The sequence below is a fragment of the Lynx canadensis genome, chromosome C1, assembly GCF_007474595.2.
Source record: "Lynx canadensis isolate LIC74 chromosome C1, mLynCan4.pri.v2, whole genome shotgun sequence".
In the NCBI taxonomy this organism is placed as follows: Eukaryota; Metazoa; Chordata; class Mammalia; order Carnivora; family Felidae; genus Lynx; species Lynx canadensis.
In genome coordinates this window covers 36,656,105-36,676,146 of record NC_044310.1, presented here as the reverse complement: position 1 = coordinate 36,676,146, position 20,042 = coordinate 36,656,105, and the positions used below count along the sequence as shown (strand labels likewise).

The following is a 20,042-nucleotide window of genomic DNA, read 5'->3' as shown; positions in this document are numbered from 1 at the left end:
CCTTGAGTAGTTCCAGACAGCAGAATAACACAAAATCCATAAAGGAATTCTGAAGATTGTTTTTACTATAAACCTACTAGAGGTAGAAATGAACAGAGGTGTGTGTATGTGTGTGTGTGTGTGTGTGTGTATTGAGGGGAGGGGAAAGTAAACTGGGTTGGCAAACTCTGGCCTACAGGTCATATCTGGCTCACCACCTCTTTTGTGTGGACTAAAGAATACTTCTTACATTTTTTTTTTTTAATTTTTTTTTTTTTCAACGTTTATTTATTTTTGGGACAGAGAGAGACAGAGCATGAACGGGGGAGGGGCAGAGAGAGAGGGAGACACAGAATCGGAAACAGGCTCCAGGCTCTGAGCCATCAGCCCAGAGCCCGACGCGGGGCTCGAACTCACGGACCGCGAGATCGTGACCTGGCCGAAGTCGGACGCTTAACCGACTGCGCCACCCAGGCGCCCCACTTCTTACATTTTTAAATGGTTGGGGAAAAAAATTCAAGAGAAGATTAATATTTATGATGGGAAAATTATATAAAATCCAAATTTCAGCATCCATAAGTAAGGCTTCGCAAAAGTAGAGCCACAGTTGTTTATTTACATATTGTCTATGGCTGCTTTCACTCTACAAAGGCAAAATTAAGTAGTCACAACAAAGACCATGTAACACAGAAAGCCTAAAATATTCACTATCTGGTTCTTTGTGGAAAAAAATGGCGGGGCTCCTGGATGGCTCAGTCAGTTAACCATCTGATTTAGGCTCAGGTCATGATCTCACAGTTCATGAGTTCAAGCCCTGCATCGGGCTCTATGGTGACAGCTCAGGGCTTGGAGTCTGCTTCAGGTTCTGTGTCTTCCTCTCTGTCTCTCTGTCCCTCCTCCACCTGTGCATGCTCTCTCTCTCTCTCTCAAAAATAAAAAATAAACATTTTTTAAAAATTGGCCAAGTCCTATAGGCAGCAAGAAGCAACCAATGGCAAGACTAAAGACAAAGAGTTGAAGTTCAAAGATGGTCAAGGTTGTCCCTGGAGGTGTGGCTGTAAGGAGAGGGAGTGTAACCTGAGCTTCTTTGGGCCCTGGAAATAGTTTTATTGGGCCAAGAGATTTGTTGGGGAATAAAAAGTACAGTAGGAAGGATAATTGTATGTGCCAACATTCTCTATTGGACAATAAAGAAATATTTTATGGATGAAGTAACTTGGATATTTACTAGAGCCCTTTTTTGTGCCAGATACTCTGTTAGATACTAGAAATACAAAGATGAAAAAGGGGTGTCACTGCCTTTGAGGAGCTTATGGCCTAGTGGGCAAGCCACACATGCATGTGAATAGCAGCTCTGTGTATTATCATAGCATGCCATGGATTTGATGAAATGCTGGATGAAGTAAAAAAGAGCCAGGGACTGCTGTACTTTGTGGAACCACTTTCAGTAATTCATGAGAGGTCCTGAAGGATGAATAGATGTTCTTTTCAAGAAGCAACGTACCAGGCTGAGAGAAAGCCTGACCATGTGAGTATTTGGAGCAAGGAGGTTAGAGGAGAAAGAGACATTAGAAATGATTTAGGGGCGCCTGGGTGGCTCAGTCGGTTAAGCGTCCGACTTCATCTCAGGTCACGATCTCGCAGTCTGTGATTTCGAGCCCCCCGTCGGGCTCTGGGCTGATGGCTCAGAGCCTGGAGCCTGCTTCGGATTCTGTGTCTCCCTCTCTCTCTGACCCTCCCCCATTCATGCTCTGTCTCTCTCTGTCTCAAAAATAAATAAACGTTAAAAAAAAAAAAATGATTTAGAAACATTCTGTGGGTGGGCAGCTGGCAGGGTGAGATAATCTGATAGAGAAGAAGGGAAAGGAGGAAGGATGGGGATTGGGACAAGTCCAGTTCAGAACACGTGATTTGAGGTAATGGTGAAACATATCCGGCTTCCAGTTTAAAAATCATTTTAGAAATGTTAGCACAGAGGCCCAGAATTCAGATTTAAACTGCATGGTCAGAGCTTTTCCACTGGGAAAAAAGGGAAGTAGAGACTCATTTTGTAGAGAAATTGACAAATCAGCTTTGATACAAGATAACTAGAGCCGCGAGTTTGAAAATAGCAGTGAACATGTAGAAAATGACATCAGATGGAAAACTAGCAATAATTATGCATTGGGCATAAAACCTTGCTCGTGTTTATACCACCTGCTGCTCTCGGCATCTACTCTTACCTTTTCTGGCTCCACTGCCTGCTGCCTGTGAGACCTCGACCTGGCCACTAAGAGATAGAGCCAGAACTCATTCATCCCTAAAAACATGGACGGCAGAGAAGTGTCAGCTTTTACCTTCTGCGAGATGCTCTTCGGCGACCAGAGCTGTCCAGAACCGTCATCCAGGCCTAGGTCTGGACTCCCACAGTGGAAACAGAATCTGAAAACTTTTACTCAGACCCTTGTTAAATCTCCAAATGCTTGGTGTCAACATTTTCAAACACTCAAATGTCTAATTTTCCCACAGATGGGAAATCTGTGATGGCCTTGTGTATATCTACTTACTAGTATGACACATAGGTTTGGGGGAACATGTAGAGTGAGCTTTATCTTCTTTAGTCGTTTTAAAGAAGTCAGACTTTTATATCTTTTCTATTTCTGCTTTTTTAAAGATTTTCATGCCAGGTGAAGCAAAAGCCAGTATAGAACTGAAGAATGCTACCCTCCAGAGGCCATTGAAATGCTGCAGTAGCTGGTAGGCAGTGGCCCTCTGTCAGGAGCATTATTTCATTATTTCATCTCAGTTTACAGAGGATTTACTTCTCAGAAGTTGGGCAAGGTAAGACGGATGCACATTTCACTTAACCTTTTAGATTGCTTCGGGCGGAAATCACCTGATACTTCCAGAGGGAAGGGTGGGTCAGAGATTTCAGTATTCAGGGGGCAGCGAGGATTAACTAGGTTGCCTGGCATGCCTAAAACAGTTACTTAGTAGGGACAAGCACATTTCTACCAGAATACAATGGCCGAGAAGGTCACAAGGAAAACCACACAGTAAAACATATTTATTTACTTATAAAAGTAAAACAACTGTACCATAAATAACAAAATTCAATAAAACAGAGGTATGAAAAGTAAAGTTCTGTACCCACCCAATTTCATTCTCTTAAAGTAACCATTGTTAATAATGGCTTGAGATGTATCTTTTGGGGTTATTTATTTTTATTTTTATTTTTTTACTGCATAATATTTGTGACATATGATGCTACTCTGAAGTGTTTTTTTTTTTTTTTTTTTTAATGTTTTATTTATTTTTGAGAGCAAGAACTCGAGCAGGAGAGGAGCAGAGAGAGAGGGAGACAGAGGATCCGAAGCAGGCTCTGCACTGAGAGCAGTGAGCCTGATGCGGGGCTCGAACTCACAAACTGTGAGATCATGACCTGAGCCAAAATCAGACGCTCAACCACCTGAGCCACCCACGTGCCCCTGAGGTGTTCTTGAATACCTGCGGCTTCATCATGCCTGGCAGATTATAAATAATGCCTGTGTTGTAGATTGGGTCAGATGAGGCTTGGCTGAGAATAATTTTAGTCTGATCTGTGAGCTTTTTACTCCTTTGCTGCTATGTGTCACCCTTCTTTATCTGAAGCTTCCCAGTGGCCTTCCCCCATTCCCAACCAGCTCCCCTTCCTGAATTCTCCCCTTCTTTGGTGGTACCACTGCTCTTAGGGTTACCTGACTTTAGTTAATAAACATATCTTCATAAACATATTCTGAGGTCCTCCTCTGTGCTGGATCCCTGCTGGGCAGTGGGGACAGAGAGAAAATAGGCCCCATCCCATCCTTCAAAGGGTAGTCATCTTGGACTCCTCCACCATCTCCAGTCGCTTGGCAGGACTAGGACCAGTTCTGCCTGTGCGGCTTCATCCCCTCGCCTCTTTCTCCCATTCTGTCCCTGCCTCGGTCACAGGCTTTCCTTGCCCTCCTGCCTATTGCGGCAGCCTCTCTCTACTCTCCCAGACTCAGTCTAGCCTCCAGTCTGTTCTGCATATCACAGCCAGTTTCATAGCCCAGTCCCTCCCCACTGCCTAGAATGGTGGTTCACAAGTGTGCTCTGCTGACCTTGGGGGTCTTTGAAACCTTTTCAGGGTATCTACAAGGTCAAAACTGTTTTCAGAATAGCACTAAGATGTTATTTGTTGTTGCAAAGCAACAGTGTGTAGAACTGCTAGTGCGTGAGCATGAGTCCAGGCAGCGGCACAAAGATGTGCTAGCAGCCTCTGTATTCCTCACTGCTACACTCCCAGCTTCTTACAAAATGCCATTTTCACTTAAGAATGTCCTGATGAAGCAATAAAAAGTATTAATTTTAGTGAATCTCAGCCCTGGAGTACACATCTTTTTTTATTCTGGGTGACAGAATGGAAACGCTCACAAAGCACTTCTGTACATGCTGACGTACCCGGGTTGTCTCAAGGCAAAGCGCCTGTGGGATTGTTTGCATTACAAGCTGAACTCTTCATTTTTACTTGAAAGAAGACTGAGGCTTGAGGAGGCTGCAAAGTAGATAGGGACCTTGGAGGGCCTTGCTGGCCACGTTAATAAGCCCGCGTGATCTGACTTCAGCCTGCCCTTTTCAGCTTTTTATACTACCCTGCTCACCCAAATCCAGTCCTTCACTCCTGCTTGCTCTTTCTAAAGCACACACTCCCTTTACCCGCTCTACCCTTCCTCTGATCATTCCTTCCACCAGGAGATGCAGTGACAGCTCTGAAGAGTGCTTGTGATCCCAGAGTCAGAACAGAGGAAGAAGATGGGCCTGACTCCAGACCCTTTGCCTCTGGGAATCTTGCTGTCACAGCCCTGTTGGGGGCCTGTTGTGAATGACCACCCTGCTGGCACCCTGGGCGGGGGCTCACACTGCCCACTTCCATAGCAGTTGAATGAGAATCTGCAGTCTGCCTAATGCTGGCCAGCCTTGCAGCACACAGCACTCTTGGGAAAAACCTATGAACTACCCTAGCCCCTTGGAATCACACTCCCAGACTGTCATCTGAGTGAGATGATTTCACAGGTGGCTCCTTTCATCTGTCATGCGTTAAATTTGACTAGCTTCTGTTGGAGTGTACTTTTCCTTGACCTTGTCCCCTACACAGTAATGATCCATCAGAAACAAAATCAACCAACTAATAAGTCAGGTGGAAGAAGAACGTAGCTGTGTACCTGATACCCGAACTGCCATGAAATAACGTGGTTGGACTGGTTTGTAGCTCATCCTCCATAATATGCCGAAGCATAAAATGCAAAGTTATCTCCAAGTAAGACAGAGAAACTTATGATTAATCAGATTTCTGATTAATATAATAATGTGACAGCAATGCTTTTGTATTTATGTAAGCTAGTGCAGGGCTGCCCAGCCTTTTTGACATCATAGCACACACAGAAAATGATATTGTTCAGCCCGGTGAGGGGATCAATACCTCATTCACAGCACATCAGTAGGGAAGCTCTGTGCTAAGGTTTCTTTTTTTTTTTTTTTTTTTTTTAAGGTTTCTAAATAAAAGCATTCTTATTGATGCCTGGCTAACTTTACCCTCCTGCCTTTCAGCATTAATGTTTAAATATAATATTAATAATATTTAATATATGAAGTAATATTAAATATGCTTATAATAATGTAATAGTTAAAAGCTTGACTTTTAAGCCAGTCTATCTAGATTTAACGTTTATTTATTTTTGGGACAGAGAGAGACAGAGCATGAACGGGCGAGGGGCAGAGAGAGAGGGAGACACAGAATCAGAAACAGGCTCCAGGCTCTGAGCCATCAGCCCAGAGCCCGACGCGGGGCTCGAACTCACAGACCGCGAGATCGTGACCTGGCTGAAGTCGGACGCTTAACCGACTGCGCCACCCAGGCGCCCCAGTCTATCTAGATTTAAATCCTAGCTCTGCCACTTACTTAGCTACGTGACGATGGGCAAATTAATTACTTAATCTCTTTGTAGCTCAATTTCTTCATCTGTAAAATGTAGATAATAATTATACTTATCTCCTCCAGTTGTGAAGATGAAATAAGTTAGGATATGTAAAATGTGGTGTTTGTAAAATACTTGGGACGTTGTCTGGCATATGAAGAGCACCACGTAAGTGTGCCTGCTGTCACTAGTCATTGTGTGCACTATGGCTGCGAGTACTACTGCTTCAGGGACGTCAGCGTCCTGGGCTCCAGCTCCCCAGACCCATCCTCGGTACCTGCCCCTCGGCCACACATGTGTCAGTCTTAGCTCTTCCTTCAGAGTGCCCACCCCCTTCCTTTCATCTCCTCCGGTCTCCATTGTTTGGGGACCTCCACCAGCTGGTGACTGAGAAGGCATCACTACAAATAATTGTACTCATCACCTTGTTCTCACCACTGTTCCTTCTCTGGAAAGCCCTTATGACTGAGGCAAATAACTCTTACAGGGTGGGAAGAGGAGTGAACCATAGTCTTTAAAGAGAACTCTCAAGTACTTGGGAGAGGAGTGTGAGCTAAATTTGCCGAGCTGAGTTAGCCAGCAAAGTCGTGTTCTTAGCGGGGAAATGATCTCCTTTGGTATCACATAGCAGATGCAGGAGCTGGTCGGTTCTCTGAAGTTTCTGTCAAAACATGGAGAACAGATATGGTGATTTGGGGGACAGTTTGGAGAAATGACAGTTCTTTCAGAGGCAGGCCTTGGGGTCACCTGTGGGGAGAACTGTGGATGATGGGTACTTGCCTGTCAGGAACATCTGTTGCTGTTGCAGTCCCACCCAGGTGAATCTCCTCAGTGCCTCCTCAGCTGCTCCGGGAGTTCTGATTCGCGCTGACCAGCCATAATGCTTCTCTTCAGGCTTAGCACATGTTCTTTGTCTGTCTCTCTCCCCAAGCCCACCCTGGCCAGTTCCCATTTATCCCCCAGATGTCAGCTTAGCTGTTCCTTCCTCTAGTTACCAAGCTGAGTTTGATGACTGTCTTCTGCTCCACAGCACCTGCTACTTGCTGTCACACAGCACCTGTCCCACTCTATTGAAATTGTTTTATACACCAGTGGATTTAAATTCCTAAGGGCAGAGACCTAAGGTTACTTAGGTACCCAGTAAATATGGTAGTTGCTGAATCAGTAAGTCAGTAGTGCTCTTATGTTGTGTCTTCTTTGACCCTCACACAGCCTGGTGGTGCAGGCAGCCCGGGCCTTACTCTGACCTTTTTTGTTACATGAAGAAACGGATACTTAGGGAAGCCAAGCAAGCTACCAGAGTGCACACAGTGCTGGAGAGCCAGGATTGAGACTGGTGTCTCTCAGGCTCAAATGCTCATTGCATCATATTGTCATATTGGTTTTTACAGAATTTTTCCTTTTAAAAAAATTAGCATTTAAAAAAGATAAAAATTAAAATAGTATTCTATGTTGTTTTCCAGTATTATAAAAATAACATCTTCAGGGCACCGATATTCCTGAAATGTTTTTTCCTCGCTGAATGTTGAATTTCAATACAGAGAAATCTACATACAGTTTTAAATATTGTATGATCAGATTCTAAGTTGCAATTTGTGTCGGAGAAAATTTATTGTGTATTTTATTGAAAATAAAACTTGGCTAAAACAATAAGAGCATTAAAACGTTACACGTTTCATTATATACAATTTGGAGAATGCTGAAAAATATAAAGCAGAAAATAAAAATCACCCTATCACACAGAGAAAACTACTATATAGATTAGAAACATCCTGGACTCGAAAGGTAGCACTGAGTTTGAACCCGCTAAACCGCTAACTAGATGTTTGATGTTTGGTAGATTGTTTAACCTCTGAGCCTCAGTTTTCCTCACCTAAAATATGGCAAAATATTTACCTCGTGGGATTATTGTAAGAATTAGAATTATTGTAATGTATGTAAAATACCTAGCATGGTGCCTGGCACATAACTAAGCACCTTTTCAAATTTTAGTAGTGTTAACATTTTTATGTATTTCTGTCTGGTATTTCCATACACGTGTGCACACACAGATTTACCAAGTGTGTCATTGGGTCATCACAGGGTTGCTGGAAAGGGCAGGTGTTATTTTAAAACCTACCCCACTGATGAGGAAACTGGGGCTCTAAGAGGCAGAGTAGCTTGGCATAACCTTGGTGGTGTGTCTGGTAATCTCTGAGTCAGGGCTCTCACCTTGGTCTCCTGATACCAAGCTCACGTCCTTCCCTGTCAACAGTGTGCTTCCCCTCCAGCTCCAGCTCCACCAGTACACAAATGGTAGACCACCGAGCTCTGACCAAGAGGAAGGTAAGGGCTGGAGACAGTGGAAGTACTGGGAACCTACACACCAGCTGGGGTCTGTCTGAAAACTTAAAGGAAGTACTCACTTTCTCCTCTAAAATAACACATTGCCCAATCCTATAGCAGGCACTAGACTTCTGGCTAGGATCTCCTGGGTCATGGGGCTTTTTCTTAGAAGGAGTTTGTCGGAGAACTCATAGAACTGAATAGCCTTACACTGCATTGTCTGTAGGGAGAGGTGTACTCACATTTCTTTCAGCGTGTGTCCTTGTTACTTGTACCTTGTTACAGGTGACATGCATGCACCTGACATTAAGAGCGTGCATTGTTTCATATCATTTCACTTCAGAGCACATTTTCTGATACCTCATGGGTATCTGACGCTGTGCCGTGGCTTATAGGAGATGCAGAGATGAACAGGCAACAGTCCTGGCCTGTAGGAACACTAGGGAGAGCTCAAGGCTGTCAGTGCTCAGCACCAAATTCTGTCAGCGCTCTAGTAGAACTTCTAGCAGGGTGTTTGGGAGCAGAGGAGGAGCACTATTAGTTCTATGCAATAATACCGTCTGTTTGCCTGGTGCCTAACTGATTTCCAAAATGTTTGTACAAACTGAACTCATTCAAAGGGGCACAGCCTTCTGAGCTGGGTTTTGGTGGCTGAGAGGACGTCGTGGGCCAAGGGAAGGAGGTGAGCCAGGGACCACTGTGATTGTGGAGCCTTACACCTTGAGGAAGCTTTCATCAAATGATTGTGCAATTAATAAATTAAGGACCCACAGCCCCCGCTAGTGGGCCGTGATAAAACAGAGTTTATGGACAGGCTCCAGATGGGGACCTATCAACCCCTTGGTAAGATTAGGACACCTCCCCCCTTCCTGTGTAAACAGGGAAGTTAAGCATGTTTTGTTTTGTTGTGTTTTGTTTTTTTACTTCACTGTCTTCCTACATTTTTTTTCTTCCTAGTTTCAAAAACAACTCTCCTTCAACAAGTTCTGTTTCCAAGGAAAGTGTTAACCATTTGTCCCTTCTGGCGTACCCTCTTCCATTGAAATCCATGCAGAATAGTCCAGGTACTCTATCTTTTTGTGTGTGAAGCCATAAAATCTAATATTGAGTAGGTGGCGGTGCTCAGAGGTATGATTCTTCCACAAGAGGCTCCCTCAGCCCTGCTGTGGTAAAAACCAAGTATAAATTGCCGCTAACAGGGTTTTCTAGCTAGAGTCGTAAGTATGTCTGAGCATCCCCTGTGAATTATAATGCTGCCAGCTCTCTTGCTGCTCCTCTGCATTGCCTGCCTTTTGGCTGTTTTGCTTGTCCTCAGGCCCTCCATCAGAGTGCAGGCAGGGGAAGGAGAAAGAAGTGAATCCAAAGTCAGTCCGCTCTGCGTTTACCTCGCAGCACCGATGAGAACATAGATGGGGACAAGGACTGACACAGGACTGCACACAAGGGCAGGGTGAGAGGGACAGTGGTCCCTCCTCCTCTGCCTGCTGTCCCCATGGCCAGTGCCCCTCCCTGGGCTCCTGAAGAGCCCCCTGTGTTTCATTTCTGTAGAATTTCTCACTGCGTTGGGCAGCTTTTTCCCTTTCATTTACCTTGGGGGGAGGGTGGATATTGGATGCTGATTCAAGTTGGATTCTTTGAATTCATAACTAGCTACAGTCCCCAGATTTATCTTGTGCTTGAAGCTGTTAGCCAGAGTACTATTTTGAGATCCCCTGTGGACTCCTTTTATCCATGTGTTTATCTGTTCCCTAAAATATCATTGGGGGCACCTGGTGGCTAAGTCGTTTGAGCGTCTGACTTCAGCTCAGGTCATGATCTCACAGTTCGTGAGTTCGAGCCCCATATTAGGCTTTCTGCTGTCAGCACGGAGCCTGCTTTGGATCCTCTGTCCCCCTCTCTCAGCCCCACCCTGCTTGTGCTCTCTCTCTATCTCTCAAAAATAAATAAACTTTAAAAAATATTTCAAAAAATGAAGTATAATTGAAGATCTGCTGTCATCAGATCCAAGAATGGAGGAGGAATCGCCCAAACCGGGCTGTCAGACGCTCAGCTGTCTAACCATGCTTTCCAGGCTGTGGTGTCGACAAGTGCCATCGCTCTGCTTTCTCTTAATGGCTGTTGTGTACTTGCTTCTGAGAACAATGTATAGATGTACATTGGCTCTAATCAATCTTCCTGAGCCGAGTTGCCATTTCTCCGACCGTGTTCAGCCGGAGTCCTCCAAGAAGAAAGTGGGCCCTTCCCCTCAATGGGCAAAGAGCCAGCTTCCATTTCAAAACCTCTTAGGAAAAAAAAAAAAAATCCAACAAGCCAGAGCCTGTGTTTATTGAAGGTTGGTCTAAAAGTCTGTCATACTGAATGCCCCACCAGTACCCGAGTGCCTCTATTTTAGAAGGATGTAAAGGTTTAATCACCCTGGTGGGGATTTAGACCCAGAGACTTCAGAGAAATCTTATTATTTCTAACTGCAGGCAAAGAGTATTAAGGCTTCACTCTGCATCAGGGGCATGACATGTTCTATAAGTAATTTATCTTTAATAGGGGAAGGCCCTTACTAGAGTGTCTTAGAAACAGTGCTGTGATTGGGCCCTGGTTCCCCGTGCCCCCTTTCTCTTTCCCCTCGTGCCTCCTGCTTATTCTTTCTGTCCCTACCCTTTCCTGCCCAGTGTATCCAGTGTTGAAATGCTTGCCTCACAAATCCTCCCTTGAACATGGGGAGCCTCCCTTTAACCTGCTGGTCAATGAGAGATAATAATGTTTTTGCAATGAATGACCTCATCCAGCAGCCTGATGTAGACCTGTCAACTGCAGACTTCTGAATGGACCCTAAATGTATCCTCTCAAATAAGGAGCTGAGGGGAAGGGGAGAGTCGGGGCTCCACAGGTACTCAGGTCTTTGCTGTTAGACATGAAGTAATTTAGGGCCATCCTCAACCCCGTCCCCTGCCCCATTGTACCTCGAGAGTTCTGCTCCACCAAAGGCCTGTGAATCTATGTGCACATCCATTCAGATGTTACTGCATATATGATTTCATTTGCATGGACCCCTCCCAAGCTCCCGCCCTTGCTTAGCACCCTGGGTCCTGCCTTTCTGGTGCTGAGGCAGGAGGACGTCACAGGTGGGACTCTGCTTATGGATTCATTGTTTTTGTTGGGAACTATAGTTTGACTGGTGGCGATCTAGATCCGTGTGCTAATGAGCCTGGATAAAGCAAGCTCTGCTATCCTCTTTTAATCTAGCCTGTCTGTCTGAGTTCCTTTCCACAGTTAATGATCTCCTATAATGGCTTTGCCTTTAGTTTTGCCTCCTGGGTCAAACAAATCAATAGTCCTCACAGATATTTAAAAACCATCAGTGTAAAGCTCCTGGGTCCCCCCCACACACACTTTTTTTTTCCCTTCTGGGTGAACTTATGGCTTGATCAGTATAGTGATGTTTCCCTTACATCTCTTTTCTCCCAGAGATGGGCAGCAGTGAGCCCCTTCCTATTGCAGAAGGTGACAAGAGGAAAAAGAAGAAGCGGAAGGCCCGGGCCACTGACTCCTTACCAGGAAAGTTTGAAGGTTGGTCACACGACTTCTCAGATCTGGGCCTACGGCTCTACCATATTGCATTCTGGTAGCCCATGGATCTAGGTTAGAGCGTGCATCATCTGAGAGCCACCTCGTGCTTATCTGTGTGATAGGGATGAAAGATGGGATGGCAGAGCTCTCGGATGGTGTGCTCTGAATGCTTTCAGCACTTCATCAGGGGAACAGGAAGACCAGCTTGTCAGACTTGTATATGGAGTGAGATCACTTGGTGTGTTTCAGCCTTTTTCTGATGTGATCTTTGACCCCAGCTTGTTCCTGCAGGGGCTGCTGAGATGTAGAACAACCAGGTAAGAGAGAACACCTAGGGCCACAGCTCCAGATGAAAGTTAAATCTTCTATAAGCAGAGGATTTGACTCCTAGAGATTGCAGCTACTTGTGCTGTATGAGTTTGACTCCATTTTAAGAGTTCATGCCGTGTTCAGGTTGTGAGGCACAGATTCAGTGCTGGTCCTGTTATCGCTGGACATGTGATGAAATGAAGTGAATCACTGAACACTTTTGCAAATGGATCAGTAGCTACTCCAGGAGTGACACCTCCCCCCTTCATTTATTGTGTTTCTTTCATCATGAGAACTGAAACAGCTTCCCCTCATGGGCCTTCTTTCCAATGTTGCAGATACACTAGTGAATTGATTGTTTTGTACAGTGATTCTAATAACGAGCCCTTTTATGAATCAGGAATATTTGGGCTTCCAACCACCAGCCTATCCTGACATGCATGAAAGGCTAATGCCAAAGTATCCATTGTGAGAGAAACATGTCACTTAAAATACTTACAAACAACAGTGTACATGCTTATAAACAGTCACAAGACCAAACTGTGATGGACCCAGGAAGGAACTTAGTGTAGGGTTTGTCTTTAACTTAAACGGTAGACATATGTGTATAGGAGGGTCGTGGGGATTGATAAAAGCCTCAAGGTTTTTAGAATAGTTTCCAGATCAACAGGTCTTGCCCTTTCAGTGAACATAAGAGTGTTTCCTGTTATTCAAGGATGGCTTGTGCAATTATAGGCTTCTCATGCTAAAAGTGATAAAATCTAATTTCATGGTTTGCAAGTGTTCTGCTCACTCTGTGGGTTTAAATGCTAGCCTGCCTTGAGAGGAAACAAACTGAAGAATGGAGGTCAAGGGAGGAGGAGGTCAGCTCGGCAAAGGCCACGATGGAGCTGTGGCTTTCTTAGGAAGGGGCTCAAAAATTTGTGCTATTTGTGAGCTTAGGCAGGTTACCTGTATGTTCTTTCAACCCAGGCCTATTCCTCTGTTAGAACTGCCCTGACTCAGCACCCTAAAAACCTCAAGGCATCCGTTTGCATCCTACTTCTGTCTCCTGTTTCCTGTGGGTGACTTCTGGAAACTTCTCGAAACCTCCAGTGACTTCTGTGTGTGGTGTAAAACAAAACTGCTTTATTTCCCTTTTATCACCAGTGCCTAGCACAGACGTAGGCCCAGAGCAGGTGCTCAAAAAATGAGTAAATGAGTAAATGAATGAATGATGTCCATTTGAATCACACTCCTTCTATGAGGATCCTCCAGTTTCCCTAAACAGATTTAACCTTTCCCTCCCCTTGTTCTTTTTCACTGTGTCTTGTCCCTTTATAATAGTACTTACCACTGCCTGGTTTATTCTGGAGTCATTTGTTGATATGACTGTCTTTCCCACTGGACTGTGACCCTCAAAGGGCAGGGACTATACTTTATTCCTCACTCTGTCGCTATTATGAGTTTAATATGTTGTCCGGCACATAGTGGATGCTCAGGAGGTGTGGGCTGAATTGAAACTCTTTCACTGACCTCATCTCTAAAATGAGGAACAGGATGCCTTCGATGTGGTGTGGCTGTTGAGAAACTGAGTCCTAAGATGGCTGGGACAGTTAATGATCTTCCTCATCACTGAGTGCTGCGGAGCCATTGTGTGTGCCTAGGCTGTCACACAGGGACGGGCAGTGGCAGAAGCTCCTCTTTCCATGTTGGCTTGAAAAGGCGTGACTCATCTCGTAATTCCTCTCACCCATTTCACTTCTAGATATGTACAAGCTGACCTCTGAATTGCTTGGAGAGGGAGCCTATGCCAAAGTCCAAGGTGCCGTGAGCCTGCAGAATGGCAAAGAGTATGCTGTCAAAGTGAGTGTCTCATCTGGATGCCAGGCTTTACTTTGCAAATAGGTGTCGCTTGTCCTAAGCCAAATAAATTTTATATTCTGCCATATGGCAACTCAATAAAAATGGAGGCTCCAAAGTTGTATTCACTGGATTCAGCTCTTGGTTTTTCAACTTACTTGCTGGGTAACATTGGGCAAGTTACTTAACACCCCTGCCCTTCAGTTGCCTTGTCTGTAAAATGGGTATAATAATAGAAACTATACAGTATTGATGTAGGGATTGAATAAATATGTGTAAAGTGCTTAGAACAATGCCTGGCCAGTAGTAAGCTGCTTTTGATTATTCTGAAAAATAAAGTAAGCTTCAGGGAGTAGACAACCAGATTTGGAATTAGAAGGCCTACCTGAATCTCTGTTTTAATTTTTTTTTTCATGTTGATTTATTTTTGACAGAGAGAGAGAGACAGAGCATGAGTGGGGGAGGGGTATAGAGAGAGGGAGACACAGAATCCAAAGCAGGCTCCAGGCTCTGAGCTGTCAGCACAGAGCCCAACGCAGAGCTCGAACCCACAGACCGAAAGATCGTGACCTGAGCTGAAGTCGGACGCTCAACCGACTGAGCCACCCAGGCGCCCCATGAATCTCTGTTTTAACAAACTACTACTTGACTTTGGGCAAGTCACTGAACCTACTTAAGCCTCAGTTCCCACATCTCTAAAATGAACACAATAATACCTGCCCTTCCTATCTCATGGAGTGGTTATGAAGATGAAAATAAAAATGAACTGGTAGATTTAGAGACCCTACAAATTATAAAATGCTGTAAAGTGATGTATAGTATAATAATGAGGACTGAGCACTCAGCTTTGGGGCAGGAGAGGTGGCTTCTTGCTGCATGACCTTGGGGTGGCTCACTCTACCCCTCTGTGCCTCCATTTGCCAGCTCCACGTGGAAGAAGGGATGGATCTCAAAGTGTGGTTCCTGCACCAATAGTGTCAGCATTGCCTGGGAACTTGTCAGAAATTATAGATTATCTGGCTCCATCCCAGACCTACCAAGTCAGAAACTAGGGGTGGACCCAGCACTTTGATTGTAGCCAGCTCTCCAAGTGGTTCTGACACTTGCTGATGTTGGGGAAGCCCTTATTTAGGGCCATTTTCCATTTAGTGTGGATCAGAATCATCTAGAGAGCTAACAGCACAGAGACCCAGTTTCTTGATAAAGGATAGGGTCTAGGTCTTTGGGTTTTTTGTTTGTTTGTTTGTTTTTTGTTGTTGTTGTTGTTTTACCAAGTTCCCCAGGTGATTCTTACTCCCACCAAAGTTTGGGAACCACTGATCTGGAAACAAGGTCACATTAAATCCAAGGGGGTAATTCAGGTGTATTTCCCATCATCCACCTGAACGCCCAGGTCAAAGCGCTGCCTCATACAGGCAAACCCAGCCAAAGTGGCTTCTGAAAGAAGTGTTTCTTCTTTTAACCAACTGTCCATAGTCCCAGCTGTGGATTAATGAAGGCAAAACTTCTGCTAAGCCATAGTCCTTGTTGCTGGAGTGTTGCTTCATATGGTAACGAAAGTATTACCTCAATTCCTTTTTGGAAACATCAGTATAAATTACAGGTAATTTTTTAAAAATATGCTTAAGTGTGGCAATAAATCACAAATACAAATTGGTTTTCAAATGCATCCATCCAGACCTATTTCTTCGGGGTTGGATCGTAAGAGGAAAACCTGGCCCTCCATGCCTCCCCCAGCATCTTTGGTGCAAACACAGGACCCTAGCTTGCTAATTCTTTGAATTGAGCAGTTTGGCCCACATCTCTCCTGTCCTTTGGAGGCTCCCTAAAGATGTACTACTTCTGCCAGCATGGCCCCACAACATTGGTTTTATTAGGGCTTCCCTACAGGCATCCAACTGACAAATCCTAGAGTCTCAGGATTGGAATGGAGTTTCAGGATAATCTGGTCCTGAATTTCTTCCATAACTCCTCAAATAGTTGCCTGTGTTCTGCTCCCCCACCTCTGATAGCAGGGGTCCATTACCTCTGCAGAGAAAATAATGCCATTGCTGAATAACTTGCCTGCTACAAGGTTCTTCCTGACTTTGATGCGAAATGATAGGTGAGTGAACAAGTCGAATGGCTTCTGTGCCCCGGCACTGCACCTCTCTGACTGCTTAGAAATGGGCCCACAGTGGTTTACTAACAGACGTGGGCTTGTATAGAACATTACACCTGGACATGGGTGTTTGTGCTGCAGCATATAGGAGTGGTTTGAATATAGCAACCTGGGAATGAAGGAGCAGGATGTCGTCGTCTGTGCTGTGCCCACTCCGCACGTGGGACTGTAAAGCAGAGCCGTCTCTGCAGAGGACTTGCCCCCATGTGCGACTTGCGGTGGTCTGGGGCTCGGGAGGGGTCCATGGAGGTGTTTGGAGCTAACCAGTCCCTCCCTACTTAAACCACCTGCTCACCTGTTGGCTCACCCCTTCAGTTCGTACTTGCCAGGCACCCCCAGGTACGGGAGGGAGAGACAACGCCCCTCAGCTCCCTGAGAGAAGCTGGACAGGGTACAGACAGGGATAGGATAGCAAGGGCTTTGGAGGCAGCTCTGGACTGGAATGGCAACCCTTTCACCACTTACCAGAGCTGTGGGCAGAATGTTTGACCTCTTCCTGTCTTTTGGATTGTGTTGTAAGAGTTAACTGAGACCACGGACCTGAATTACTTAATGCAGCGCCTGCCGAAGGGCAGGTTCTCTGCAGAACTGCAGAGGTGGGGTCTGAGCTGGGCCTTGGAGCTTTAGTCCCTCTCCACTGTGTCCTCCATCCCCCTTGCTGTTCCTTCAACCCTGGGAGGTCCTTCAGTGGAGGTTGTAAATCTTACCCTTAAGGCAGGAAGAGATGCCCTTGGGGTAGGAGCTGGGTAGAGGTAGCTCTTTATCTTCTTGCCGGCAGCTTCAGTCTCCCCTGGGCAGCTGGGGGCAACCACCCCATGGCTTCCACCGTGTTTGCCTGGCCAGAGTCAAACAGGCCCAGCCAGGCTGGAAATCCCTCAGGCAGGCCAGTCTGTCGTGTTGCCGGCAGAGTCACAGTGCCAGGGTCTACTCCAGGCTTGTGCTTGAAACCGGCTGTGGGCTGAATTGGGCCTTGCAGTCTCCCAGAGGGATCCTGCTGAGACATGTTTCGAGGTCAGGTGGGTATGACAGATTTTATTCTTCCCACAGATCATCGAAAAACAAGCAGGGCACAGTCGGAGTAGGGTATTCCGAGAGGTGGAGACGCTCTATCAGTGTCAAGGAAACAAGTGAGTACAGTCTTGGGTTACTTGCTACTTCTCTTGGGGGGATACTTAGCTGCAGAAAAAGTTCTTTCTCACCACCTCCCAACCCCAGCATTTAGCTCTCACTCCTTGGCTACAACTGCACAGGATTCCTTCTGTCTTTCCGTGTTTAAAAAGAGAGAGTGGGGACAGAAGCAGGGTGGCCTTTGCTTCTGTTCAGGCTGCAATACTATAAATAACAATACAGGCAAGTTGGAAGAGTGAGCAATCTGAGTGAGGGGCTGGGAGAAAATTGGGATTCTGTTTCTTTCAAGTGCCTGTGGGAACCAGGCCGACGCAGTGTCTGTCCCCCGACACGCAACTTTAGGGCCCAGCTGTAATGACTAGTTGAGGATGTGTTCCGTTCCTAGCATACCTGTGTCTGTGTGGCCACTGCTCAGGCGGAAGAAGCTGCCGGGCACTGTGCTGGACAGCTGGGCCAAGGTGGTCTCCAGCCCCGCCTCAGCCTGCTCACCACCAGCTCCAAATGAGCGGCTGTCCCACGGTGGCTTTAAATCAGGGTCACCTCTAAGACTCTGCTTCCCACTCTCTCTCCCTGCACAGCAGGGTCAGCGGGGAGCCAGCGGCCAGGTATTGATGGCTTTGTCATTAAGCTTGGAGGGCGGGGGCTGCTGTTGATTTAACTCCAGGCGCTACCTCCACAATCTTCTTTCAAATCAGGCCATTTCAGTCATCTTATTTGGATGCCTTCACACCAGTAAAAGCCTGGTGTCTCCCAAAGTGGTCAGCATTTTTTTATGAGGGACAGGTTTTTATTTTCAGCCCTGCAGCTTCTGAGTTCAGCATTAGAGACTCTACTTGGTTTATTTCGTTCTTTAAAAGAAAAAAAGCCCCCAACACCTCCGATATCCAGGCTGGTGGCTTCCCTCCTGAGTTACAAGACGACCTTGTTGGCAGAGCCCGGTAATGCGCAGGCAGACAGAGAGTGCTCACCGGGGAAGGCCACAAGTGCTGCGGTGGCGGGAACGCGGCCGTTTCATTAAGCAGCGCTTAGCAGTTAGGGTCTAGCGGTGCCCACGTTAGGCCCCAAGTCTATTTGACAGATGTTTCCATTTTCTCCAGGCAATGTAAATACTGCCCCGTGATTTATGGGCAAGAGGGAGGGCAAGTAATTATTTGCTGCCTGCCTCCAGGACACACACCTACTATTCAGTGTTATTAGCCGCAATTGCTTCCAGTCGGCTGCAGATTTTATTCAGTTTAATGTGACCAGGACTTTTTTATAACTCTACCTAGTGGGTTTTAGGGTTGGGGTTTGACAGCACAGGCTTGGTGAAAACACCAGAGACCGAACATTATGGAAAGATAAGGTGACCTGAGTCTTGCTAACACCACTGGCTACTTCTCAAACATGGGTCTTTAATAAGCATTCTGATTTGAAGCTGATTTCTGCCCTGCTACAGGGCGTTGTGAATTTTTTGTCATTGTATATTTGTAAGCGGGCTTTAATATATGATACCATTTTCCTTTTTTTCCCCCTTTCCTCCTATTTTTTTGTTTTCCTATTTAAGGAACATTTTGGAGCTGATTGAGTTCTTTGAAGATGACACAAGGTTTTACTTGGTCTTTGAGAAATTGCAAGGAGGTACTTACTGTTGAGTATGTGTTTGGACTTCTGATTAAGACCCAGAACGGTGATCATCCATCACGAATCCCAGAGACTTCTAAAATGAGTCAAGCTAATAAAAAGGATGAAGGACTTAAAACTGCCCTTGATTTGGGAGAAGGGAGGCCGGAGGGAAGGATGATAATTAGCATTTTGCAGAGCCTAGAATGTCACCTGTGTGGGCATTCTAAAAATGCCTTCTCATTATAATAGGACTCATATATAGATACATTTACTTATCAATTTATCAATCCAGTGTTTTGACATGTTCTCTATTTAAATTAATTGTGGGGTGGAAGCTCTTGCATACATTGTGAAGGCCAGAAAGGCTCACCAGAGGAACGGAGGGTCCCATGGCTTAGGACATAGACCCAGGATAGAGAGGAGGCCTGAGAATCTGGATCCTTCAGATAGAAAGATGCCACTCTTAACCATCACCACTACTGCCATCGCCCATGCACATAGTCACTGGAATGTCTGTTGAAGTTGCTTTCCTGACGTAGAGAAGGGGATAGAGGAGCCCTTGCCCTTACCATCATTCATCCAGCCCGAGGACAGATCTGCAGGGTACAGGTTAGGGAGGCTATCTGGAGCTGAGTGGAGGGCCATGTGGAGGGGTTTGGTGGCTAAGGGAGCATGCTTTAGAAACCAGTAAAGCTGAGTTTAAGTATAGCTCCATCACTTACTAGCTGTGTGACCTTGGGCAAGTCACATAACCTTTCTAAACCTTTCTAAACAATGTTCTCGTCTGTAAAATAGGGATAATGACAGTACCTACCCTCTCTGATAGCTCTGAAGATTAAATGAGATCATTCATGTCAAATGCTTCGCACAGTGCCCCATAGGCACTAAGGGGTCAATAAATGTCAGCTGTTAATATTATGAAAATAATAGGGTGTACTGGAGGCTATCTTAGAAGCAAGTAGCATGTCACTCTCTATCTTCCGCTTTAACAAATTTGGAAGCAAGAGACTCACTAGAGTAGAGCAAGCCTGAGACCTAGCCAGGAGCCAGTTTTCTGGCAATGTTCCTTAGCATGCTGGGATCCTTTCATTGTTTAATCTGGCAAGTGAGAGATCTTTCATCCCCTCCCCATGCCAAAAACCAGCAATAAGTAAACACGTGCCATTTTTAAG

The 20,042-nt window shown here is 45.6% G+C and overlaps 1 protein-coding gene across 10 annotated transcripts in view; it reads left to right on the top strand.

The window, feature by feature from the left end:
- Positions 1 to 20,042, top strand: part of MKNK1 (MAPK interacting serine/threonine kinase 1) — a 53,091-nt gene that overhangs the window by 18,957 nt on the left and 14,092 nt on the right. For 4 of the 10 annotated variants that reach the window (XM_030326632.1, XM_030326634.1, XM_030326633.1 and 1 more), the window contains exons 1-5: positions 9,219 to 9,325; positions 11,724 to 11,825; positions 13,882 to 13,979; positions 17,185 to 17,264; positions 18,812 to 18,885. In XM_030326632.1, the coding sequence (XP_030182492.1) occupies positions 9,310 to 9,325; positions 11,724 to 11,825; positions 13,882 to 13,979; positions 17,185 to 17,264; positions 18,812 to 18,885 (370 nt within the window). In that variant the 5' untranslated portion in view covers positions 9,219 to 9,309. Of the gene's footprint in view, positions 1 to 869; positions 1,508 to 2,632; positions 2,800 to 8,190; positions 8,262 to 9,218; positions 9,326 to 11,723; positions 11,826 to 13,881; positions 13,980 to 17,184; positions 17,265 to 18,811; positions 18,886 to 20,042 lie in introns of those variants that run through there. The other 6 variants (XM_030326630.1, XM_030326629.1, XM_030326631.1 and 3 more) reach the window with 5 other exon arrangements.